The sequence below is a fragment of the Hippocampus guttulatus genome, chromosome 8 (assembly GCF_054856545.1).
Source record: "Hippocampus guttulatus isolate MCC_2025c chromosome 8, RoL_Hgut_1.0, whole genome shotgun sequence".
NCBI lineage: Eukaryota > Metazoa > Chordata > Actinopteri > Syngnathiformes > Syngnathidae > Hippocampus > Hippocampus guttulatus.
The window spans coordinates 8,514,939-8,541,875 of NC_141268.1; the positions used below are offsets into that span (position 1 = coordinate 8,514,939).

The 26,937-nt window shown below is 41.6% G+C and overlaps 3 protein-coding genes across 5 annotated transcripts in view; 2 read left to right on the top strand and 1 right to left on the bottom strand.

Annotated features, from left to right (window-relative positions):
• cacna2d2a (calcium channel, voltage-dependent, alpha 2/delta subunit 2a) overlaps positions 1 to 7,334 on the top strand; it is a 202,070-nt gene extending 194,736 nt beyond the window's left edge. For both annotated transcript variants that reach the window (XM_086118130.1, XM_086118131.1), the window contains 4 exons: positions 213 to 336; positions 409 to 518; positions 592 to 674; positions 1,639 to 7,334. In XM_086118130.1, coding sequence (XP_085974256.1) covers positions 213 to 336; positions 409 to 518; positions 592 to 674; positions 1,639 to 1,761 — 440 coding nt within the window. In that variant the 3' untranslated portion in view covers positions 1,762 to 7,334. The remainder of the gene's footprint in view (positions 1 to 212; positions 337 to 408; positions 519 to 591; positions 675 to 1,638) is intronic.
• abhd14b (abhydrolase domain containing 14B) lies at positions 2,050 to 10,951 on the bottom strand. 2 transcript variants are annotated; one of them, XM_086118134.1, is made up of 5 exons: positions 10,844 to 10,951; positions 9,027 to 9,241; positions 7,775 to 8,016; positions 7,390 to 7,570; positions 2,050 to 2,431 (listed from the first exon to the last, which is right to left on the bottom strand). In XM_086118134.1, exons 2-4 carry the CDS (start codon positions 9,238 to 9,240, stop codon positions 7,391 to 7,393), a joined length of 636 nt encoding a protein of 211 aa, XP_085974260.1. In that variant the 5' UTR covers position 9,241; positions 10,844 to 10,951; the 3' UTR covers positions 2,050 to 2,431; position 7,390. The 2 variants fall into 2 exon arrangements, with proteins under 2 accessions (XP_085974260.1, XP_085974261.1); XM_086118135.1 differs by lacking the exons at positions 2,050 to 2,431; positions 10,844 to 10,951 and adding an exon at positions 10,402 to 10,497 and having other exon boundaries at positions 7,273 to 7,570.
• Positions 10,952 to 11,071: 120 nt separating this feature from the next.
• mst1 (macrophage stimulating 1) lies at positions 11,072 to 26,713 on the top strand. The gene is made up of 18 exons (XM_086118133.1): positions 11,072 to 11,321; positions 14,004 to 14,148; positions 16,200 to 16,315; positions 16,386 to 16,500; positions 16,683 to 16,819; positions 18,915 to 19,035; positions 19,107 to 19,225; positions 21,795 to 21,969; positions 22,478 to 22,608; positions 22,953 to 23,055; positions 23,392 to 23,528; positions 23,614 to 23,646; positions 24,454 to 24,568; positions 24,747 to 24,824; positions 25,449 to 25,595; positions 25,678 to 25,784; positions 26,158 to 26,297; positions 26,450 to 26,713. The coding sequence occupies exons 1-18, from the start codon at positions 11,219 to 11,221 to the stop codon at positions 26,609 to 26,611; spliced, it is 2,184 nt and encodes a 727-aa protein (XP_085974259.1). The 5' UTR covers positions 11,072 to 11,218; the 3' UTR covers positions 26,612 to 26,713.
• Positions 26,714 to 26,937: the final 224 nt, after the last annotated feature.

Here is a 26,937-nt window from a genome sequence, read left to right on the forward strand (position 1 = left end):
GAGTTTGACACCTATGCTCTAAGCAGTGCCAGTAAATGAACAGTATGTGGTGTGCTCAAGATGACCAACACAGCACAGTACACAAAAAATAATAACTCCAATCTTACCCAAAACTCTTAACAATTTGTGAGAAGTGTATAGACTAGGTGTGTGCATGTGCGTGCGTGTGTGTGTGATAATGTGTCCGTGTGTGTTTCCAATGGCTACGCCAGACGAGGTGGACGCCGAGGGACTGGACTCCAAGGATAGAAGCTGTGTCATGATCCAGACTCAGTACTATCTGAGCAATCTAAGCAGCTCCTTCAACATGCTGCAGGACTGTGGCAACTGTTCCAGGTACACACACACACACACACACACAGAGTCAAGAACAACAACCTCATGAAGTGCAGTGTCTTTTCCATTCAGGCTGATCCACGCCAAGAGGATAAACAACACCAACCTGTTGTTCGTGGTGGCCGAGAAGATGCCCTGCAACACCTGCGAGATCGAAAAGCTGTCCCAGGAGGAGGAGGAGTGTATCCTTTGCTGCGATGAGGTCATTGACATGTCAAGAATCTCCGTTCTTTTTCTGTAATCGTTTATTTGCAGTCATGGAGGAGAACCCGTGTGAGGAAATGACTGTGGCACGCTATAGAAAAGGACCCTCCACCTGTTTTGACAACAACAATGCGGTAAGCTTGTTCCAATCACCGAGAAATGCCATCTAACTTGTAGAGGGTATCAGTCATGTGAGCGTTAGAAATAGTACATGAATACGGAGCCTTTAGGTTTCTACCTTTCTTTAGGTCAATGTTAAATATCGCAATGTCAATATTGCAAAATTCAACACTCTAATTGCTGTTAGCATTTTAGAAACTGATAATATCAGTATTGTAGTCTAGAGCAGCGGTCCCACCCTCGGGCCGCGGTCCGGTACCGGGCCCCACAAAAAGATTAAATAACTGACATCGCTTCCGTATTATTTATTTCTGAATCTGAAAGATGTTTTATTTTGAAAAATTACCGGATTCGCTGTTACATCCGTCTACAGTATGTCACTCTTGACACAGGTCAAGGCACTCTTCTCGGTCACGTGATAGGTTACCGCTAAAATGAAACACAGGAACTAGCAAAATGAGTAAAAAAGAACCATCTTTGGGAAGGGGAAAAGGCCCAGCCAGGATACAGAAGAAAAAAGGCTACATTTAATGGACAGTATTAAGTCCTACTTAAACTACGGATTAAAAAAAAAAGGGAGCTTCCCACACACCAAGCCCGCTCGGCATAATATGCCACGATGGTGAGTCGTATTTTTCATGCACTTGTGTATCTTATTTTGAAGGCACGTTTAAATGTTACGATAGCGACCAGAGAGTGTTGAGGCCAGATAGGACATTCCTCGTGTCATATCATATTATTTTGTTGTATCTATCCAGAAAATGAAAATATTGTCTGACATTAAACCAGTACGTGGCGCAAAAAAGGTTGGGCACCGCTGGTCTAGAGCCATTGAAGATTTTCCACTTCTCAATTTCCCTTCATTTTAATGAATTCAAAGTCAATTGATGTTGACCGAGATGATGATGAGGAATAAGGAGCAAAATCCACATGTGTTTCTACACATCATGTGTACTTCCGGTGTGTGTCCTTCCTCAGGAGAACACGTCGGACTGCGGACGGGGCCACTCCTTACGTCCGTCCCGTGTGGCTTTGCTGCTCATTCAGCTGCTCGTACTTTACCCTGTCGTCAGCCCTCACGCTCACTCACTACTACAATAATCGAATCTCTCATACACACACGCACATGCACACACACACACCCATGCGCGCGCACACACTTTGGCTGTCCTGTGCTTCTCATATGTGCACCTGATGCCCCCCCCTCACCACCACCACCACCTTAAGTAGTCTTATAGGCAATGATGGGCAATGATGGAAGCCCTGAGTGCCGCTGTCTAGCCAGCTTCACTTCTGTGTCCTCAGCCAAGGTTACTCACACAAGGAGAGACCCCCACGCCCACCAATACACCCAAAAAGAACTCTCAAGTAGATGACATGTCACTCGTGTCAAGAGAATTCCAAACTTTTTATTTTCATTTTTGTTCACCCCCAAAAAAAACAAAAAAAAAGGGGGGGGGAACAAAGTTTAATTGTTTAGCTTATGCACTACTATATCTACTTGCCAAAATGAGATAGACTTTCATGTGGTCTTATTTTTCTAGCCAAAAACACAGCAGAAATGGCTTACGAGAGGGATTTAAAAAAAAAAAAAAAAAGACATGCTTGTACTCGCTACACAAAGGCTCACGCTCTCATAACAGAGCTGTGACATTTCAATTATTATTAGCGAGCGATGTGTGCAGTGTTATTTATTACCAAAAAAAAAACACAGAACCTCTCTGACCTCCATTTCGACCAACATCACCTCTGCCAGTCCTCATGAGGCTGTCTGTGAAGAACGAGAAGAGAAAACAGATCAGTGCTTAGAGGATGAAGTCAAAATGCGGCAAGAATAGTGTTGTGGTATCGCGAGAAAAAATGTAACCTATGACAAGGGGTCGGTCGTAATGTTACGAGCAAAAAAAATAAAATCTTGGAATGTTACAGGAATTCAGTTAAAATATTAGGAGGGAAAAGTGTGTCACTTCATGAGAAAAAAAGTTTGGATCGTACAAGAATTACATTGGAAAGTTACGAGAACAAACGCAGAGTATTACAAGAATGACATCTTAATTTTCTGAGAATGTTTTTAAATAAATTAGTTGAAGAGTAACTTGTATGTGAAACATTTCACAAATTCACAACAACGAAGTCAGAATACAATGGCAAAAAATAAAAAAACATCACAAAAAAAGGAATTCTATGCAGGGGAACTGTTGTAGTGTGAAACTAAGTTGTAATATTATGAAAATAGATCCTGATTATTGCAGGGGGAAAAAAGGTTTCTTTACTGCTAGTCCGAATATTGCAAGAAAAAAATTTGTTCTAATATTACCGGAAGAAAGTTATCATGTTCAGATGAAAAAAAATCATATGTATTAAGAGGGAAAATTGCGCACTGACATCATCATATCATGAGAGGAAAATGCCACAATTTTACAAGAATAAAGTCATAACATAACGATTTCCAATTCTAGGAAGGGAAAAAAAGTATTATGGTGAGAATAAAATTGTATTGTACGAGAGTAAATGTGGAATGTGACGAGATCTGTGATCATTTTACAGTAATAAAGTCAGAATACGACAAGAATTAAATCATAGTTTTAAAAGAGAAACATTTTAGTTCGACAGAAATTAAGTTGTAATATGAGAAAAATGTCCTCATTTTACAATAGTGAAAACGGAATAGGAAGAAGTAAAATTATGAGGAAAAAGATATAATAGTGACAGTATGAGGATAGTCGTAAAAATTACAATAAAGTCTGAATATTATGAGAATATGTCCAAATTTTATACAGGAAAATAAAATTGTGATAGTGTGAAAAAAAATGATCACAAGAAGAAATACAGTCATCACATTTTTTTACATTCAAACTGTAATTTGAGAGAAGTGTTATTTTATGAGAACGCAACTGCAATCTTACAAAACATTCTTTATGTACAGTATGATTGCAATTTCCTAAGAATTTATGAGAATAAATTTCAATCTTTGTAAAGTTAGAATTTTCCCAAAAATGTAAAAGAATAGATCCTCTTAAGGCAATACAAGAATCATTTTATGGGGATAAAATGTAATCCTTCAACAAAATAAAGTGGTACTGTTGCAGACCTTGGTTAGGAAAAGCCAGAATCTGGTTCATGTTTGACATTAACATTTAACAAATGCAACTTCTTTTTTTCCTGTAAAAATCCTACTTCCCTCTCTATATCGGAATAGTATTCTCGCAATTTTACGTCAATTTTTATTTATTTTTTTTATTTTTTTACACTTTTCGGTACTCCACCGAAGGCTTTGCTTTTTCTCGCTAAACTGCATTCCGTCACGTGCTCTTTCATCGGATGCGTCATTCACTGCCAGGGTGATCCAGGCCTTATCATGCTGCCCCCAAAATGGCCACCCAACGTCGCCGCGCGCAGTAAGTAGTCCGCGCCTGTTCACGTGGTCGTTCTTTTTAGACTGTTAGGAGCCGCTTTGTTTCATAATAGTGCCTTGACGCACTTCGTAGTGAACGAGCATAGCAATTGGATCGTATCGTTGTTTATTTGAAACCGAGCGGCCATCTTGGAGAGGGCTCGGCTTTCGGTAGAGCAGCCGTCTGACAGCCGTCACGACGACAAAGCCATGCGTTCGAGGTATGATCAGTAGGCTAGCAGTACACACACTTCAACTGGATTTACGCTGCAATGCCCAAATCTGATTTTCCTGACTCTAAAATACCCATCCTGCCCTCCCCACCGATTTTAAGGAGGCCAACCCTCACATTAATCCATTGCCATCGGGAATTCGATTTTATTATTTATTCCCCCCCCCCCCCCGCCCCCATCCGTAACCATAATTTGCCCATATTTGTCTATGCATTGGTTGAAGTTTGGATCGACAGTGGATGAGTGTTAATTTCTTTTATGTGTTCATACAGTATTTGTGAACAAATTAAGAAGACCACCCTAGTTTCTTAATATTTTCTTAAATTTCCTGTTAAAGTGGAAATACAACTAAAGGTACATTTGTTTGGAACAATTTATCTCATGAGAGTTGAATTCAAGAGCTGATCGAAAGGTTTTCTTGATAATAATCAATCACTTTTCAATTTCTTAAATAACTCGCTATGGATGGTGTGGTACTGCAGAAAGGGTGCCATTGAAGCATTCTATTTTTTTCTTAGGGTCCGTTAGTCACGTGATACACTTTTAATGGTACCAGACATTAAAATGAACAAGAAATTCAAGAAAACATGGTGGTCGCTTGAGGTTTCCAGTTATATATATACTACTCACCAAAAGTTTGGAATTTGGGGTTTTCGCTTGAAATTTCAGGATGAATCAAAAATGCTCAACAACCCCTGCAGCTGAATTTAATTTGACCTTCCTAACTTCTTTAACGTCCAACTGACTGTTCAATGTTCCAGTAAACAGAACACCAACATTTACAAAAAGGTATTTGATCCATAAACCGACCAATACTCTTTGTCATTTGTTTCCGTATTGCGATACAGATACAACAAAACCTGGAAGAGTCACAGAGAGGTATGAGGACATCCTTGGAAAATAACAAAAAAAAAGTCAATTTTGCTCATTAAAAAAAACAGCAAATCTGAATTGTGCCACTTGCAGCATAAATCTAGCCTTATTATTGGGCTATTTTTTATTTATTTATTTTAAGGCCACTTGACTCCAGTAGTTCTGCCTGAGTTGCGTGTGTGTGTGTGTTTGCATTAATTGAATGGAATGTCTTTTTGCGTGTGATGCAAGAACTGATTGCTGTTTTATGTTCTTGTTTGTGTGTCGCAATGAACACAATCCAGTGTTATGGACGTTTAAAAAATAAAAAACAAAAAGGGACGTCGGCGCTTTTTGGATAAACAGAATGTGTTCGTCGGTTGGTGTTTTGACTTTTTAAAATGCAACAGAAAAATGACGCCTCTCTATTTGAATGCCTTAGTGTCACACACAACAGAGCTCTGATCCCCCTGGCCCCCGCACACCCCCACCATATTTTAGATCATTATTGGGATATATTGGGATATTTTTTGTTGTTGTTTATATGACACCTTTGGATGATTACTATTGCTGTTCCTAAGTGGCAAACGTAACAAGTTACATCATTACATAAGTAATACAAATGTGCATCCGCACACAGATCAAATTTTTTGGTGGGGCAAGGGCCATTTCTGACACTTTTGAATTATTAATTAAACACGCCCCGTGTCAAACTAATCAGTTTTCAATATTGACTGAAACAGAAACTGAGTTAATAATGCATTGTGAAAAAAAATAATAACCCACAAAAACAACACACCTGAGAAACTAACGAAACAGGATGGCGGCATGGTGACAAATACACAAATGTCACCTCGCATTATGACATCATGTGATGTCATAAAGTGATGCACGTCTTCTGTCGGCAGGTTTACCCAAAAATATACAGTGATCCCTTGCTACTTTGCGGTTCGTTTATCGCGTGTTCAGTGCATCATGGATTTTTTCAAACATATTAAAAAAACAAAAAAACTTTATTTTTTAAATATACATGGAGTACAGTACTGTATATGTTGCTCTATGTGACTCGCTGTTGTTTTGCAGCTTCTCGCGGACCGTTTGCGGACTTAAAAAAAAATATATATATTTTTTTTTACCTGTTTATGTTAATTGGACGCTACTTTGCGGATTTTCGTTTATCGCGGGTGGTTTTGGTCCCCATTAACCGCGATAAATGAGGGATTACTGTACACTAACCTTTTTTTTTCCTGACATGTTTACAAAATTAAACACACCCCAGCTCAAATATTGATTGAAATGGTTAATACAAAGTTAATAATTACATCGAAATAATGTTGACACCTTTTTTAAAATTTCAATTCTGACACTTTTGGTTCAAACTGACTCAGATATATTATTGCTGTTTTTCCAAAAGGAACATAACTTGAGTGTTAAAATTTGTCATGTTTATGAGGATCATTTTTGTTTCTGCTACTTTCTGATCATTACACTCGAGAAGAGAACAGCTGTTAGTGGGCAACAAATGTAACAGAGGGGGTATCAAAAAAAAAGTATTTAAAACGTGTCAACCAAAGTCTTAGCGTGTCATTTGCAATTTGACAGGTTTGTCAAAATTGAAAATCAAATCAAATTGTGACAAGGGTGGAGGGCAGCAGGTTAAAAGAAGAAAAAGAGGAGGCGGGCTGTGTGTGTTTGGGGGTGTGGGGGACAGTGTGTATGTGATCGTGTAGTGTGTAGTCTGGTGCTACGTGACCATGTTTGACAAAAGTGTGTGTTTAAAAGAAAATAACATTTAGAACAAGTCGGAATCAGTCAAAGTGAAGTCGGTATATATATATATATATCAAAATATAATTATAGGAAAAGAGCACTGTTGATAAGTCTGAGGTCTGAAGTCCAAACAGATTTTGATTTTGTGTTTCTTTCTCGTGAGTGTGTGTGTGTGTGTGTGTGTGTGTGTGTGTGTGTGCGTGCGTGCCTGTGAGAGAGAATGACTTGAGCTCCTTCTTTGTTTTGTTTGTCGCTCCATTGTTTTTGTACAGATGAAGCTATGCGGAAAAAAGATGAGAGAAAAAAAACAAACAAAAGAGGGGCAAACTTTGTAAAATAACGTGTCTGTGACTCCTTGTAAAATATTTTCAAATTGTTTATTACAGAGAATCAGTTAATAAATAATGTTCATATTTTTCACTTCACTTTATTTGCATCACGTCTTTATTTTATTTGTAATCCAAGGAACATGTCCTGTACCTCAGATTTTAGCGAGGAAGTCCATGAGTAGCCGGTGCCACGTGTCCGGGTTGTCTAGGTAACAGGCGTGCCCCGCCCCTTTCATCACCTCCACGCTGTGATTCGCCAGCTGACTCAGGTTGCTAAGCGACACCTTCCCCAGCTCAGTGTCCCCATCGCCACAGACGATCAGTGACGGCACCTGTTGTGACACAAAAAGCGCTCCTTTTAATTTACTAACCTCAAATTCAGCTCTAGGTTATGTTTTGTGATGCTCACAAAAAAAGGAACTCTCAAAATGATCATTTAACCTTGACACCATGCTCCGCCCACATGAATGGCATGAGTAAAAATGTTCCACGACTTGCATTGTGAAAGGCTAAATCATAAAAACACCTTGCGTGACCTTGACGTTACGGTACTGTTGTGCGCTGATCTTTTCGGTGCAGATGGGCGCTATGGGAATGTAGGCCCGCAGCAGGTGCTGGTGTTGCAGCAGGAAGGGGAGCGAATACATGCCGCTGAGTGATGGGCTGATCAGCACCACGGGGCTCAGCTCCAGTTGCTCGCATATGTCCGTCAGGAACGCAGCGGGGGCCAGCTCACCCATGGCTGCTGGCGCCTCGGCTGAGCTGGAGCGGCCCAGTCCTGTGGACAAGCGTGTTTCACTTAAACTATGACCAATCATCACCAAAATCTATGTGCACATCTCGACTGATGCTCACCTCAACCTTAAAATTATTAAACACGAGCGATCGCCCCAATATATTTTTATTGCCGATTCCCCTTCACAGAAAACCGTGATCAATCTTCACCAAAAATGATGTTAACATCTCAACATATGCATACGTCAACTGCTGTACATATTAGATAAGATAAGAAAACCATTATTAGTCTCGCAATGGAGAAATTCCCAATTCACAGCAGCAAAGACGGTCAGCCCAATATTTTATTTGGGATAGTATGGACCTTAAGCCTTTTTCTCTCCATAGGCGCTCACTCAGCTATAGAAGCTTAATGTTGACTAAAAAAATCCAAACAATTGGTGTTATCATTCTAATATTTACAGAGGTTGAAGCGGGCATAAGTCCAGATATCCACATACATTTTGGTGATACTTCAGTTTTCTGATGCTAAGCTTTTCCAGATCCCACCCACCAAAGCAAATCATGTTCATTTTGAAAAATCGGTACCAAAATGTGTAATGTGCTCAATAATTTTCGGTTTTGCATGAGTTCTTTTTACCTTTTGTTGGTAACTTGAACAAACTATTATTCTTGATTTCAGAAGTAGTACTCCATTAATTTGTTGTGTATATGTAATAATACAATGAGACGATTAAACGTTTATTTGGTTTTACAATCATATTGGCCCTCTGAGAGAAGTCTGGGACAAAAATGAGTATGAGACCCCAGATGTAGTGGAAAAGGCTTAACGTCTATAATATCCATAATGTTGGGATGACGGTTCTGATCTTTTCAGAGGTTGAAGTGGACATGAATAGAGATGTCTACATGAATTTGGGTGATGACTGATCGTAATTTTCTGACATTAAGGTTTTTTTTTACACCAACACAAAACGTAGACTGGCCCGGCTCATGATTCTAATGTTGACAAGCGCTACGGATGGATAAACAACCGGTTCCTGTTCCACTCACCTGGAAGGTCGATGGCAACTGCTCGGCAGCCGGCATCAGCCAGCCTGTGAAGAGTACCGATGTTGAGCCAGTTTTCCGAGGAGAAGCGACGACCGTGAAGAAGCAAAATTGTCATCTTGACGTCTCCCGAGGAAGGTCGACTCTGTCTGTAGAAGAGTGGCGATGTGCAGCCTGGCACCTCTACGTTGCCCTCGCTCAACTCCACCTGCGACATCCTGAACAGACATACACACAACATGGTCAGTACTTGGGTTTGACAGATGAGGATTTTTTTTTTAGGCCAATGCTGATCTAATATTTGTCAGGATAGAATTCCAATAACAGATTAATCCGCCGGTTCATCTAGGAAAGAAAGATATGAATCGCACACAGGACGTTTTGTTTTTTCAAAACGTTATCATTTAGTATTTAAATTGACAACAGAGAAAAATCGGCTGATTCTCCACCTCTCCCCCTTTTTTGACGATGTATTTGAATGTCATTGCCCGTCTTAAGGAGTTATGTGTTGAAAAAAATCTATTTTTACACATTTTAAACAAGCAAATATTGGCCAAATGAAATCAACCGGCCATGTGATTGGTTGGGCTCAAGCTAGTACCCGAGAACCCACAAGAGGAATTGTGGCGGAAAGTGAAACGTCGTTCAAATGCAGTGGTACCCAGGAGCGTAGTGGCCATCGGGAATTCACACATGGCCGGTCCTTTACAGGCCAAAATGGTCATGTATTAGGATCCCCCTGACCCTCCTCACTCAATTATCGCTGCACGTCGGCCACAGTCTGCACCACGTTGATGAATACTGTACTTTTTGGTGCACGTCGGCCGCGTCCACCCACTCGCCCCTCCCTCCATTACCGAATCGCTTTCGGTCTGTGTCAGCCTCTGTCCAACTAAATTCCCAGGCTGAATTGTGGTCACAATTTACCTGCTGTGTGCTACATTTACTTATAACGGAACGACCTTCACTCCAAGCAGCATGCGGTGAATAATTCAAAAAGAGGCCAGGTGCTTACTTCATGCTGGGGGGGTTTCCGTTTCCAGTTGAAACGTTAGCATAAAACAGAGAATTAAATTATGTTTTAAGATCAAATTTGGATAATTGCCTGTTATATATTTGACCCAACCACTAGGGTGTTAGCTTCAACATAAACGCGTAGCAACAAGTGAAGGCAGACAATTTAATTATACTCAGGTAAGTATTTATCTGCTGCAAGACAACAAAACAACTAATGAGCAGTTTAGTGAGTCAGTTATGAAACTCTTCTTGGCAATACAGGTACATATTATGCATGGATGGTATTATTCTGCCCCCTAGTGGCCAAGGCATGCACACTAGAAGGATAACAATTTCAATGAGCCTGAAAAAAATGACGCACAAACTGTTGCATTTTCCCGACCCGGTCAGTTGTTTTTCAGACACGCCACAAAGCAGTGACAACTCCAACGAAGGCTGATTGACAGCCGAAACTGTCAGCCAGGTCAGAGTTTTTCCTCTTCACTAAAAAAAAAGAAGTCTGGAAAATAAAGAAACTACAGTATAAGCAAATAAGGCAGATGAACGTCATAGCATTTTCCATCAGCAACTTGCCGTTTGCACAAGTAGGACAAAAAACAAGTTGCCACCCTGCCCCGAAGCACTCACACAAAATGTTCAGTTAATGCCTCATTTGTGAAAGCGTTATATAAATCAGCATGTAATGTGTTGTATTTACCGCCCCCCAAAAAGTGTGTCAGCCTCTACTGTTTTCACAACCACTAGAAGTTTAAAAGTGCTGTCAAAGTCCTTTTTTTTAACAAAACCCTCGACATTTTTCTCACCTGGTGATGTTCACGATATACTTCAATATTTACCAAAGTTTCCGCTTCCTTTGCCGGGCTAAAAAGAAACGAGAGCGACCGAAAATAAAGGTCTCCTCAAATGCCTTTATTGCCGTCTAGCGTCCACTGACAGAATCGCAGCACGTGTGAGCAAAGAAGCCACTCTTGATTAATGATTAGTGAAGCTTATTGATCCCCTGTGATTTTGTTTGTACGAAGGCCTCTTTGTTTGAATAGGGCTCAGTGTCCAGCATTTCATGTTCTGGAATCTTCTCCCTCGAAAGAGTCGTCTATTCTGGACGTCTATTCTGCTCCGTTTTACGTCTTCCTCGTGATGGCGCGGCTCGCGTTTTAAGCAAACGAAATAGCATCTGAATGAGACGTCTTGACGTGCTACAACCGCTCTCGAATCTTTGTCTAACAGCGATGCTGCCACTGCTGGTGCTGGTTTTTTTTCTGTCATCAGGCCTGGTCACTGGTGAGTTTTTCTACTTTTTTAATCAACTAAGAGCTTTGGTGTGTTTACATTCATATTGGGAAGATAAATATGCCGTGAACATAAATATTATTTCAAATCAATAATTATTTCACCCGTGGAAACTGCTTAAAAATATAAACAGTCGTCATCTAAATAGTCTGGCGTCCAAAGGTCGCGTGTGCGTCTGTGCTTGCTTGTGTGGTTGTGTGTGTGCGAGTGCGCGCGTGTGCAGAGGTACCACGCACTGCTTTGTACTCCACTTCAAGTGCACGCACGCAATGCATCGTGTAATATAATCTGTAGACGTTAGTAAGTAGTAACTAAAAATCAACAACAATAAAATATGAATAGTGCACAGATTTTAACAAATGGATTATATCACCTTTCATAAAGAGAGTGTCAGCTATGTGAAGTGCTTTAATGTGGATTATTTGACCATTTTGAACTATCATGAGCGATTCTTAAAACTGATTTCGCCTATTTAGTTTGTATTTCATGATCAAATCATTTAAATCAATAATTCTGTATTATTGCTTTGTAAGTATTACTGTACATACATATCCATCCATCCCTCCATCCATCCATTATCTGAACCGCTTATCCTCACAAGGGTCGCGGTCCTGCTGAAACCTGTCCCAGCTGTCTTCAAGCACTAAGCGGGATACAAAAACAAACGGCACAATGTAATGATGTGTTGCAAGCCAAACCAAAAAATAATCATGTGCGTTAGTTTAGATCATCATTTAAAAGAAATTAATCACGCATAACTCCAAACACGGGCGGCCCGGTGGGCCATTGGTTAGGGCATCGACCTCACAGTGCAGAGGTTCAATTCCAGCTCCGGCCTCCCTGTGTGGAGTTTGCATGTTCTCCCTGGGCCTGCGTGGATTTTCTGCGGGTACTCCAGTTTCTTCCCACATTCCAAAAACAGGCCATGCATGGCAGGCTGATTGAACACTGTAAATTGTCCCTATATATGAGTGTGAGTGCGGATGGTTGTTGGTCTTTGTGTGCTCTGCGATTGGCTGGCAACAATTTCAGGGTGTCCCCCACCTACTGCCCGAAGAGAGCTGGGATAGGCTCCAGCACCCCCCGCGACTCTTGTGAGGTCAAGTGGATCAGAAAATGAATGAATGAAATACTCCAACCACTGCAACAGATTTTCCTGTTCAGGAAATGCAAGTCGATTTGAAATAATACTGTGCTTTACTGGTCGTGGGTTGTGTTTTTCCAAAACAGTGCATCATTAATGAATAACAATAATAAAGATATTTTAACATCAATCATAATTTGGGTTGAAGAACTTCGACAATTCCCGCATATTTTTCTGCTTGGCTCTCGACGAAGGCGGACGCTTCTGCACTACTCCCCCTGCCCTCCCACCTTTTTTTCCCTGCTCGCAACTTAGTCTTGTGCAGTCTTTGTCTAACTTTTTTTCCCTAGCCTCCTACCGTGTTTTCATCCGAAGAACTAACCATGGAATTAGTTGGCTGGTCTCTCGATGTAATTGACAAAAAAATTTCGACGGAAAGAGCGGGCAGTGGAGAGCCTGCTTGCCCTCCGGGGACACTTGCTGCCGGATACGCCCTGGATCCATGGAGAAAGTGGAGACCGGTGTGCCTGACAGTACTGTCCGTGGAGGACGTGGAAGACATCTACATTATTGGCCTTTTGATAACAGGTATGCTGCTGTTTGGTGTTGGCAGCTTGCTGTTCTATCGCAAAATTCAACCGACGGGAGCAGCTCTATTGGAAGTGAAGAAGCTGCCGGTCACTCTGGATGGCTTGGCGCGAATGTCCAACACTCAGACTCAAGCGGTGACTGAGCTCAACCGCAATATTGTTGCGGTTTGGAGCGACTCCGCGCGATCGATAATACCATGGAGACGTTGGAATTTTCGCTTCGAAAAGTAATTGAGGATTTGGCTGATGGGCGCCAGTGAGAGATACAGACCAAGGACTCAAGGCTGTCTGGAATTGTTGGCGGCCGTCTCTCCAAAACAAACAACGCTATCTGGCCTTTCCCCTGAATGGAAATACGCATTGAGTCTAGGGCCCCCACCACCCCCCCCCCTCCTTCTCGGCCATGGACTGATAAGCCGGGACTGTCTTCATGATGAGCAGACCTCGACGAAGCAGCTATGACCTGTACACGCATACACATACACAACTGGACAACCACACACGCATACACAACCTTGTTATCACCGTCTTCATCGCTCCGATTCTTTTTCCCCCGTGACGTGGTTCGATGATGCGGAGCGCAACGGTGACCGTGCGGCTGGTCATTGTCGACAGCGTCGCAGTTACCCTACCCTACCCCCCCCCCCTTCCCATTCATCCCCCCCCCCCCTTATACATGTTATGTCTTGTGACTTGTTGTAACTGTCTAATGCTTATTCATGTGCTAGGGTCTTTTTTATCCTGGACTTAAATTATCCTCGGAAGAGGATAGTTCGAGCGTGGGTTTTTTTCCCTCTCCCTACCCAGCGTTTTTCCTTTCTGAATTCTGATTGTAATTTCCCCATTGCGGGACAAATAAAGGATATCTTATCTTATCTTATCTTATCTTATCTTATCTTATCTTATATTAACTGTGACAGAAATGATTTGGGTCAAAATCAATCCTGCTGCATAAAGCTTACAATGTTCTGCTCTGTTGTCTGATACATTTCAACTTAGGTTATCGCAGTCCCCTGAATGACTTCCAGCGCTCGGAGGGCCGAGAGCTGGTCCCCACTTCTTGGAACTCTGCCCATGTTGTCATGTTGTTGGTCCTAAATGTGGAGGAGTGTGCCGCTCACTGTTCACTCTCATTGGACTGCAGGTACACTGTACTGTATATGATGTACATAAAAAATATGCTGTGAGGTGGTGATGAACTAGATTCAAATTGTGTGTGCGTGTGTTTTTGAAGTTTTTTGTCATGTTGCCAATGTGTTTTGGGTCATTGTCATGTTACACGATGAAGCTTCTCTGATTACCGTATTTTCACGACCATTCGGCGCACCATATGGTTGGGCGCAGTCTCATTAATGGGTGCTATTTCTGTATTTTACACATAGACAAAACGCACTGTATTATTGGGCGCAATTTTAAAGTGGTAAAACATACGCCAGCTTAAACATACGGCATTCATGCGCGCACGCTAAAAACACGTTAGCTTGAAGCATACGGTAGCATGCCAAGACATACAGATACAAGCTAAAAACACGTTTTTAAAAAGGCAACCGAAGCAAAACTGAGTTCCGTTGTATTTTATTTAGCCATTGTACAATGTACTCACGTTTTTCGATCAATCATCACCCAGAAATCCATCAAAGTCCTCATCCTCTGTATCAGAATTGAACAATTGTGCAAGTACCGGTAATCCATCAAAAACGCCGTGTTCCCTCTCGTTGTCAGTCACTCTCACTGCCACGTGGCTCCACAGAAATGATGCCGGCTTTGCCAAAAACTCGAACAACAGTGCAAGCAGACATGTTCGTCCAAGCAGCCACAATCCATTCGCAAATTGTGGCGTAACTCGCGCTGCCTCTCACTCTTTGTAAAGTTGTGTTTGCCATCGATCATTCATTGTTCCCATGCCGTTCGCAACTTTACTTTGAACGCCCGGTTGATGCCGATGTCCAGCGGTTGGAGTTCTTTAGTCAAGCCTCCGGGAATAACGGCAAGCTCAGAGTTCATTTGCTTGACTTGGTTTTTCACCGCTGCTGTGAGATGGGCACGCATGCCAAAAGCATAACCGATGGCTTGAAGTTTGAACTGAGCTTCGTAGGCGTGTCTCTTTGTAGAATTTATTTTCGGGGGTTCTTAGAAACCAAAACCGAAGTTGTTTTGCAACAATGCACATAGCCACACTCTATACAGGTGTTGGTACCTGCTTGTAGCGTCCCTTTAGCGTCCACTTACACGCCCACCCTTCACTCATTGGCGGACTTCTTCCCCGCATGCCTGTCACTCACGTCTGCCTTTTCTCTCTCTCTCCCTCTCTCTCCATATATGTATATATACACGCCCACCCTTCACTGATTGGCCGACTTCTTTGCCGCATGCCTGTCCACAGTCACTTCCGCCTTTTTTCTATATAAACAGCGTGTCGGCTGTCAGTGAGGTTTTGCAACTCAGCGCATACACAAGACGCTCTGCATCATAAGGCGTCCTGTCCATTTTGGAGAAAATTTAAGACTTTTAATGGCGCCTTATAGTCGTGAAAATACGGTAATTTGGGTGTGTTAATAGACAAAATGGCTTTGTAGACTTCAGAATTCATTCTGCTACTCCCATGATGAGTCAAATTATCAATAAAGATTTGTGAGCCGGTTCCAGAAGCAGCCAGCCAAGCCCAAGTCTTGACATTAGCTCCACCATGCTTTACAGTTGATCTTGTAACGCTTTGGACCTGAAGCAGATCTTTTTTTTTCTCCATACTTGTGTTGCTCAATCACTTTGTTCGTGGTTAATCTTGGTCTCATCAGTCCATAAAATGTTTTTCCAAAACTGTCATGGCTCATCTCTGGATTTCCAAAATCCAATATGGCCTTCTGATCTTTATTTTTTCTGATAAGTGGTTTGCACCTTGTGGTATGGCCTGTATACTTCTTCTCCCGTAGTCTTCTTCGAACAGTGGATTGTGATCCCTTCACCCCTCCCTTGTGAACGTTTGCAGTGATGTCACTGACTGTTGAGTGTTTCTTCACAGCTCTCACAATGTTAAGGTCATCAACTGCTGTTGATACCCTTGGTTGATACCTTATCTCTTGCTCAGGTTACCAGTATGCCCAATGTTTGTGTAATATCTCTGATCGATATACTGTTTACATACACACACACACACAATGAATGAATGGAAGCCTTTAGTGTCAATGTGTCCACCAGAGCGTTCAACTATGGGACGCGGCCGACGGCCACGTGCAAACACCTGCGCTGGGTGGGTGATGGCAGCAACGCGGAGGTGAAGCGTAACGTCAACTGCGACCTTTATGAGAAGAAAGGTAAGAAGGAGAGATGTGACGTTGCCTAAACCCACGTGGTCCCGACAGTTCTTGTGTATTTGATACGCAGTCTACGTTCGCAAGTGCATTGTGGGTAAAGGCGAAGACTACCGGGGGAAGGTGTTTACTACCCGAAGCGGGCTCACCTGCCAGCAGTGGTGGTCCAAGTTCCCTCACGATCACAGGTGGGTATAAAATTCAGTTGAGTTGAGATTAATGGATTTGACAAATATTTGCCTCAGACCACTTTCACACGGAACATTTAGAGGTAGCCCATGGGTGTCAGTAAAAACCCTTTCCTACAAAATGACAAAAACGCGCAGTTTGCCCACCGTTGTTCTCAGAGGTGGAATTGTAATGTGTTTAGGTGGACTCCTTCGCCCAGCAATGGCTTGGAGCTGAACTACTGTAGGAATCCAGATGGGGATCGCATCGGACCGTGGTGCTACACCACTGACCCCGAGCGGCGGTACGAGAGTTGCAGCATCCCTCAGTGCAAAGACGGTAAGGTAATGTATAGACCGGGGGTCGGCAACATGCGGCTCTTTAGCGACATCTAGTGGCTCCCTGGCGCTTTATAAAAAATGTTTGAAAATGGAAAATATTTTGATAGTCGGCTAATATAGCTCAAATAAATATAGATACATGTTGCAGCTCTGAAAAAGGAGAGCTGTGGTGTTGGTTTTTTAAAATGTACACTTTATTTATGCTTTTAACAGTCTCGACAAACACAAGACACGTCTGCGTCCGACTCCGTGCCTTCTGTCTTCTGTTTGACTCGAGAGGCGTTCAAAGACAGTCTCAGAAAAACAGAAATTAATGATCACTTCAATGACACTAAGACCACTAAGACACCAAAACAAAAAAATCAAGCGAGGAAATTACAAAATAAATTCTATGGGGGCGTTTGTGAACACACAACAAAGGAATGAATAACATCAACAATTCTGAGACAGTCCAGTCTCCTACATACAGTACATACAGCATGTGTTTCCTTCATTGTAAGTTTTATAGAAGGCTTTTATTTTTTTGCGGCTCCAGACAGATTTGTTTTTTGTTTTTGTTTTTTTTTTGTCCTATATGGCTCTTTCAACATTTTGGGTTGCCGACCCCTGGTATAGACTGTAATATGTTTTGTTTTAGGAGCACATGCATAGCACCAGACTCATTTTTGTTCCTGGGAGCAAAAAGGCACCGAACCTAATTTAAGTACGGTAATATTCACATTCTTTTCTGTTATTAAATAAACACTGGCACCAAAGGTATGGTTCATTTGATAAATTAAAATGTCATTTTGTTTTTGTTTTGCGACCATGATGGCACCCTTCACGGCCAGAGCCCACTACAACTTCCATCATCAATGCCCCCACCGCTCCCCCGGTCCAGCGAGGAAGCACTGAAACATAAAAACTAAAAAATAACTAAAACAAACACTATTGCATAAGATATGTGAAAACAGAAACACTATTATAAATACATAAAATAAATACAACAGCAGACTAAAACAGTATCCATCCATTTTCTTCTGTGCTTATCGTCACAAGGGTCATGAGTGTGCTGGAGCCCATCCCAGCTGTCCTCGAGCAGTAGGCGGGGGACACCCTGAACTGGTTGCCAGCCAATCGCAGGGCACACAGAGACAAACAACCATTCGCGCTGACACTCACACCTAGGGACAATTTGGAGTGTTCAATCAGCCTGCCATGCATGTTTTTGGAATGTGGGAGGAAACCGGAGTACTTAGAGAAAACCCACACAGGCACGGGGAGAACATGCAAACTCCACACAGGAAGGCCGGAGCCAGAATCGAAACCTGCACCTCTGCAATGTGAGGCAGACGTGCTAACCAGTCCATCACCGTTCTGCCCTGCTAAAGCAGTAAATGAGCTAGAATATCCATCCTTCCATTTTCAACACCGCTTATCCTGAACAGGGTCCTGGCGTGGGGGTTGGGGGGTGCTGGAGCCTATCCTAGCTGACTTCAAGCAGAAGGCGGACTACCCCCTGAACTTGGCACCAGTCAGTCACAGGAAGAAGCGTTCACACGCACATCTACACTGTCACTGAGTGGAAACCGATCCCACACTGCCCGCACACAAGTCAGGCGAGTGTACTAATATACCATCAGCGACAAATAAGTAAAATAGAGTAAAATCAATTACTGATGGATGATGGGTGCAACTGTCAGAAGGTGACCTCGGGTTTCAAAGTAGGGTTTCAATGTAAAGTTTAGGTTTCAAATTAGTGTTAGCATTTCCAAGTAGGGTTACAATTTTTAACTGTATTTAGGATTTAGGCAAGGGTAAGCGGCTCAGATTATGGATGGATGCAACCGTCAGAATGTATGACCTCTGATTTCAAAGTTTCAGCAAAAAATCAGCGACTTGTGGATTTTAAAAGAGCCAATATTGGCCGATTACACTGCTCAGCCGAATCGTAATTAATCAAAAATTGCAACCAAAAAAAGAATAAGGAGTGTGCGTGTGTGTGTGTGTGTGTGTGTGTGTGTGTGTGTGTGTGTGTGTGTGTGTGTGTGTGTGTGTGTGTGTGTGTGTGCGCGCGTGTGTGTGTGTGCGTGCGTGCGCGTGGGTGCGTGCAGAGGTGTGCATCACATGCAACGGCGAGGACTACAGAGGGCAGGTGGACCACACGACAAGCGGCAGGGAGTGTCAACGTTGGGACCAACAGTACCCTCATCAGCACATCTACCAGCCCGAAAAGTACCCGTCCCTCAGTTGACATTGACGGCAAGCGATTACCCGCGTATCGACGTGACGTGTCCTCCCTTCAGGTACCCCGACAAGAGTTTGGACGACAACTACTGCCGTAACCCTGACGCCTCGCCCGTGCCGTGGTGCTACACCACTGACCCCGACGTGGAGAGAGAAAGCTGCGAGATCAGCAAGTGCAGTAAGATCGCTCGGACATGTAACAAAATGTTCGGCCCCCGCCCTTTCGAATGCAGTGCTCAAAATGGGATTTTGTACAGTGGTTAGAATATTTTGGGATTTTATTTATTTATTATTTTATTTTTTAAAAATTTAAACGGCTTCATTTTATTTATTATTAGTTTTAGTATTAGTTTTTTTATATATATATGGAGTATTTGAAGATGGCAAAATAAAAAAGATAATAAGATCCCAATTGGTATTGTGTAAAAAAGTAAGCAATTCCCAAATTACTGTTCAAACTTACTTCTGTATGGCCAAACGCTAATATCAAAATTAATAGAATTCAATTCACCCCCGTGAAGTTGCTGATGGTGTAGTGGTACACTCGTCGGACTTGGATGCGGACAGCGTGGGGTCGATTCCCACTCGGTGATGGTGTGGATGTGGGTGTGATTGGTTGTCCCCTGCAACTGACGGGTGACCAGTTCAGGGTGTAGTCTGCCTTCCGTCTGAAGTCATTTGGGAGAGGTTCCAGCACCTCCTGGCAACCCTGTTCAGGATAAGCGATGTTGAAAATGGATGGGTGGATAACCCCCAGAAATCTCCTTTATGAAATTAATTGAAAAAGATGAAAACAAAAGACATTTTCACTATTGTATAGGTAAATTTGATTTCACTTTGGTTCATTTTCTACACGTGAAAGACGGTTTTAGTTAGTTTTCAAAGGACTTTTGTTTTTATAATAAATATTATAATAAATGCAATTTATTTTTCAATTTTCGTTTATTTTGTTAGTTTCCGTTAACTAAAACTTCCCAAAAAATGACGTGACCATGGTTGTAACTCAAAATAAGAGTTGAAAAGCCACCAATTGGTTTAAGTCCCTTTTGTGTTTTGTTTTGTTTTTATAAGAAAAAATGGCACACTTCAATACTGCACCCTTATTAAAATATTGAATCATAACATAATTAAATATAACTTAAAGCATTAATATAGTTTGTGCATCATGATTTGTGCCCGCCTTGACCCCTGGCAAGTCGTATAAAACTACAGTCATACTGACGCAAAGAAAGGAGAATACACATCCTTTTCTTTGACTAGTACTACTACTCCTGTAGGTGACTCAGGAAGTCATTTTCCATTGAGGATGAGGAATATATGCCTGTGAATGTATTTCTACCATCTGTACAAATGTGTTGTAAAAGTTGTAGTTTCTACAGCTTTAACATCAAACAGAATGTTGGTATAATAATTATTTACAGATGATTGGAGAGTCTTCGCAACATGGACTTTTCCCCAAATTTGCAACAGAAGTTGTGCAACAAGGTGCAACTTTGGAATTATCACTGTTTACCATTCTGGTTGGGTGGTGGGAGGTTGGAGCAATTGCGCCCTCTTGTGATGTAGTAAAGAGTCCGCGGCACAAACTCCCATTTTGATTTTGACATTCAGGAAGAACAGTGTGCAAAAGCTCCATTTTACTTTATATATATATTTTTTTATACATTATATATATATATATATATATATATATATATGTATATATATATATATATGATAATAGTAGTCGTAAAGATTATTGTTGTTTTTATATCAGGTAAAATATTTTTTAAATATGTAATTTATTGTATTTATTATTCTTAGTAGTAGGAATATTTCCATTGTTTTTAATGTTTTATCTGTTCCTTGTCATCTAATTTTTGAGAAAGCACATCTCATTTTTCATTCATTCATATTTTTAAAGTTAACTGATATTTTTTTAATGTATTTTTGCATTTATCAATTCGCTATTTTAGGAATAGTAACAGTAGTTATTACTGTTTAAGTACTGAAGCCTGTTTATTTATTATTACTATTAAAACTAACTTTTTTAAAAATTTGGTCATTCGTGTATACATACTTAATTTGTCATTCATTATAGTTTAAAATCAGAATATTATCAAATATCAAAAATGCTTTTATTTACATTCAGTGTTAAATAAATTCGAATGACACGTTTATTATTATTATTATTATCATTGTTATCATTCAGTTTAACTAATATTTCTATTTGCTTTTTTTCCAACCATTTGCAGCAAAAAAATGTAAACCCTTTATTTCGTTTGAAAACTTTTTGTATATATGTGTGTGCATGTGTGCGTGTGAGTGACGAGAAAGATTATATCGTGCAGAAATCAGGAGGTTGCAAGCGAGCATGCATAAAGACAGCAAAAGCATGTGTTTTCTCTCAAAGAGGCAGCACTTCATCACTCCATCCATCCATCCATTTTCTGACCCGCTTAATCCTCACAGGGGTCGCGGGGGTTGCTGGAGCCTATCCCAGCCTTCGGGCAGTAGGCGGGGGACACCCTGAACCGGTTGCCAGTCAATCGCAGGACTGCATCACTAGGCTGTCAAATTACACTCGTGCTCCATGCACATCTCTGAATACTCACAGCCCCATAAACCATATTACTCGTTGTATAAGTTCACATTTGATGGGTGCACAGACACTCCGAAGACCCAAATGTTTGCATGCAAGCCATTAAAAAGTCAGTTGTCCATTATATTCCCAATGAAGCTTCCTCCACCCTGTGATTTCTCCTCAGCCGAGGTACGTGTGGAGAAGCGTCAGCGGTCCAGCTTCACCACTCACTGCTTCCGCGCCCGCGGAGAGGACTACCGGGGCAGAGTCAACGAGACCACGTCAGGCATCCCCTGCCAGCGCTGGGACGCGCAGTACCCTCACGAACATCCCTTCTACCCCAACACATACGAATGCAAGTGAGTGTCAACTTTCACAGCAAGATGGAGGAAGGGCAGAAATGGTGAGAAGAAAAACAAGTCCAAATTCTTCAGATATGCGTCGGTATATTCTTCAAGTATATCTGTTTGACTTGAATATTTCTTGATTTATTTTTGACAACATTTTACTTTTTGTGGACTTTGGCCACTATCATGCATATAAGGCAAGAAGATGGTCACAACTGCAAGCTAGCATTGGTTTGACTTTTATGCCAATGTGTTTTCTACAGCTTTCCCAACTTTCGGAAATAACTCACAAAAAGATTTAAATTTTGCCGATGGTAACATCGCGAAAAATATATAAAATACTATCCAATCCTGGTTTCATTTGTGCCTCTAATTATCTATGCACGAAACTACAGCTCCTAAGGAAAAACAACCAATCAGAGGCAGAATACTTAGAAGGGCTATCAAGGTAATAGGTTAGCGCGAAGCAACATACTTGAAATGTAGGAATGTTTTTAAAAGGTGACTCGCTGCCACCTAGGGGCTTGGAGGAGAACTACTGCCGCAACCCGGATGGCTCTGAAGCCCCCTGGTGTTTCACGTCCGTGCCGGAGATGAGGACGGCGCTGTGCCTGCAGATCAAGCGCTGCGCGGATGACATTGACGCAGAGGGTACAGCACACAGTAGAATAGGATACAATGGAAGCGCATTAGAAGTAGCAAAATAAGATAAAACCCCACGATAACAATAGTGCTGTCATATGCATTGTGACCATTAACTTGTAGTCAGCGGGATGTTTGTAAAATGTGCAGTTCTGGGTAAAGAAATCGAATACTTCTTAGAATGATCAAAATTGAATTAGGGCATCTGTATTAATTATAAAGTGGATGTGGAAACAGTTTTACCCCCAAGAAATGTTGAAATACACACTATACCGCTATATGTACGTTCTTGTATCTTTGGGTGCATCCTTCCATATGTTTTCAAAATAATTTCACTGATTTAATCCTTTCAGATTGCTATCATGAAAACGGGAGAAACTATCGAGGCACGGTGCGCAAAACTCGCAAGGGCATCACCTGCCAAAAGTGGAATGTGAATACGCCTCACCTGACCAAGTATGAATATTGAAGTTGCAAGGCGTGTCAGCAAACCATTCAGATGCATATAGGCTCATTCCTTTTCATTTTTGCTATTAACTTGGAAAACCTGATATCAAAACCTCAAAAGAGTATCCATGTAGGCTTGCCAGGTAACAGTCAAAATGTCAAACTGAGTGCAGACATTGAGTGCCCATCATTTGAATGATGCAACAGGACCAGGCACCAAAATCTGTCAATCATTTAAAGGAAATGGCCTCACCGTTTCCACAATTTTTTTTTGGGGGGGGGGGGGTTATTGTCATAATGGTGACTCATTCGATATCACCTATTGATCAGCATTTGACTCTCCAGAATCAACTCCAGGACATATCCCGAGGCCAATTTGACGGAGAATTACTGTCGTAACCCAGATGGGGACCAACACGGTCCCTGGTGTTACACCATCGACCCCAAAACCGAGTTTGACTACTGTGCCATCAAGCAGTGCGGTACTAAACTGTATTTTTTTTGTTCTTGTTTATACATCTCAAAAAACGACAGAGCTTCTGCAATACATTTTTATCTTCTCAACAGCTGGAGAGAAAGTATCCCTCACGGAGCCAGTGGGTATGTTACAGAATTCATACCTTTATTATAAGGTGGTGCCTTGAGATACCAGCTGCCATTCAGCAAATTGTTTTGCTTTGACTTGCAAACGCAAATGAGAAATGTAATGCCGTATGGTGACAGTGAACGCAACTCACCTCACTCACCAACACTTTTGTAAATATGGAACAATTCTTCAGCAAAGAGGCCCCAAGCTGTTTAAGGGCACTGCCAGTTGACGTCTACTGTCAAAGTAAGCTTAAAACTAGGAGAATTTCACTTTGTATATTTAAAACACACGTCACCCAACACGTGCGTTTAGTCCGCTAGCTGAGTGCTAATGCTACCACATAATGGAAATATAATATATAGGTACTGTAAATCAATCAGCCATTTTCTATATGTCTTGTATACAGTCATATTCCAAAAATCAGAATGTGTGTGAGTATATATAGTCATATTCAGTGATATATATTCAGTATATATTCTCTTTTTACTGACTACATACAGTATTTTACCATTTTAGCAACATATATTTGAACACAAAAGGTGTAGCAACAAAAAAGAAAGTATAACAGGACTTCGAGTCATTTATCCTCAGTGAGGAGCTGAGACTAGCCGAGCCTCATTGAACAATAAATATGTCTGACTGTCTTATACTACCCTGAGGTGGCCACGGCAGGTACATCAGAAGCACACTGGCCTTTTAGTTGATGCAAAATGTGACACCCCCCCTGCAAAAATCTGTATCTTTAAAAAGTACAATATTACATATTAATAATGTTCACATGAAAAAAAAACGTTACAACTGTGTCTATCTCCACACAGAAAAAGTTGAGTTTAGCGAATGTGGGAAAAGAGAGGACCGCTTCCAGAGTACAAGGTTACGCATCATAAACGGCATACCTGGGAACTCACCGTGGACGGTTAGCCTCAGAGACAGGTGTGTGTGTGTGTGTGTGTGTGTGTGTGTGTGTGTGTGTGTGTGTGTGTGTGTGTGTGTGTGTGTGTGTGTGTGTGTGTGTGTGTGTGTGTGCACGCGTGTGTGAAAAAGAGCTTCCTTTATAACAAGAAAACACATTCAGCCATGCCACATTTGAACACTCACTCTTACCCGGCAGGAAAGGAAACCATTTTTGCGGAGGTGCCCTGGTAGACGCGAGATGGGTGATCAGCACCAAGCAGTGTTTCTCCTCTTGGTAATGCTTTGCTTTAGTCACCTAACCATGTCACATCTACTGATCAAATGTGTTACAAAAGCACCCAATGTAAGCTTTATTCCAGAGCTACAACAAATAGACAGCAAGCAATTTCTGTAGATATGGTACATGAATGTTGAAGAGCTAATGCTGATCTGAAAAAATGTCAATCTCTGAAGTAAAAATAAATCCATGACTGAAAATATAATAATTCTGCATTAATTTCAGATTTCTCTGGCAAAATAATTATTCAGAACAATTTTTGGGTTGTTCAAATGATTTAAACCAGTTGAGAGATGTTGAATTTGAGGTCATATTTCTTCATTCATTTTGAATGACTTTTTCAGATGGATTTTTGGGAAGAGTTGAAATTTGTGGAATGTGAAAAATAATTGCACAGATGTTCTTAATGAGCCTACAATTTTGACACTGGAATGCTTTGCATCAGTTAAGAAATGTAGAAGTTGCCAAATTGTATACACACACACACACACACACATATATACATGTGTGTATATATATATATATATATACACATACATACATACGTATATATATATGTACACACATATATGCGCCATAAGAGGCTCAAATCTTGTCTCTCCCTGCTGTGTGTGCGTTCAGCTATGTAGATCTACCCGGCTACTCGGCCATGCTGGGCACCTTGTTCCGTGACCCACAGGACGACGAACCCGGCGTGCAGACCATCCCTCTCACCAAGATTGTCTGCGGACCCTCCGAGTCTCAGCTGGTCATGCTGCAGCTGGAATCGTGTGTACATCCTTACACACGCATGCACGCACACACACACACACACATTCCATCTGACACTATTTTCTCTGTGTGTCTGTAGCCCAGCCCAGTTTAACGAGCGCGTCTCTCAGATATGTCTGCCTCCTGAACGCTACATTGTGGCTGAGGGGACCGTTTGTGAGATAGCAGGATGGGGTGAAACCAAGGGCAAGTCATAATAATACTATAAAAATAAGATTGACAATAACAGTGGTGATTTGCAATACGAGTGACCCAATTGTGCAGTTTTTCAGTGTCAATTGTCCGAAGAGTGTCCTCACTTTTGTCAAATACGATAAATCTGAATTAATGCGTGCACACAACTTAGTGCCCAAATTTAATCACAATGAGCTGTTTCTGAAACGTTGACCTTCAAGTCTAGCTCACCAAAGTTGTGCAAGTGTACCTAGTTGTGTCCTATCAGTCTTGTGCTTTTGACTGCGTTTAGTGTGCAGATTATTGTTTATTGCTAATTTCAGCGTCGTTTGACAACTGTCCAGCTTTTGGTTCTGTCAAGTCATTCCTTTGCTCTCCTTTCAAGGGACCGGAGATGAGACAGTCCTCAATGTGGCCCAGATACCAGTTCTTAGCAATAAGGACTGCAACAAATACTTCAGAGGTCGGGTCAGGGAGAACGAGATGTGCACCAGCTCCTTCCAGGGAGGGGTCGGAGCCTGCGAGGTGGATGACCACTGGGATTAGAAGTGTCACATTACCCTGTCTGGATTTAAAATTTTTTGATAGTTTAGTTATAATGGGGAAGGGGAAAGGTGTGACACTTATTTGACCGTGGACGTGAAGAAATTTCATATCCACTGTACGTATGCCTGCAGAGGGACTACGGTGGCCCGCTGGCATGCCAGAACCGTGACTGCTGGGTCCTGGAGGGCGTGATCATCCCCATGCGACGCTGCGGACACCCGGGTCAACCCAGCATCTTTATCCGTGTGTCGGTCTACGTGGACTGGATCAAGAAGGTCATGGGCTTCGCTTAGGGAATCGTAGAAGGGAAATATTAATTATTTGATGTTACAATGTTTTCTGTTTTTTGTTTTTTTATGACTGCTTATTACATTAAATGATGAGAAACAGTGTTACCTTGACTTGTGAGTTTAATTTGCTTCGTGATCAAAATTACAGCTCAAATATAAACTCAGTTTTCATTATTGAAATAACTTGAAATGACATTATCCCATTCTACAGTGAAATTACTGTGTTTAATGTAAGATTTTAGGGGTGTGGCCAATTGACATTAGCAGTTAAGGTGATGTTGGCCCGACTTGTTTGCGTGTGAACATCTGGGCATGAGTTGTTGCCTACA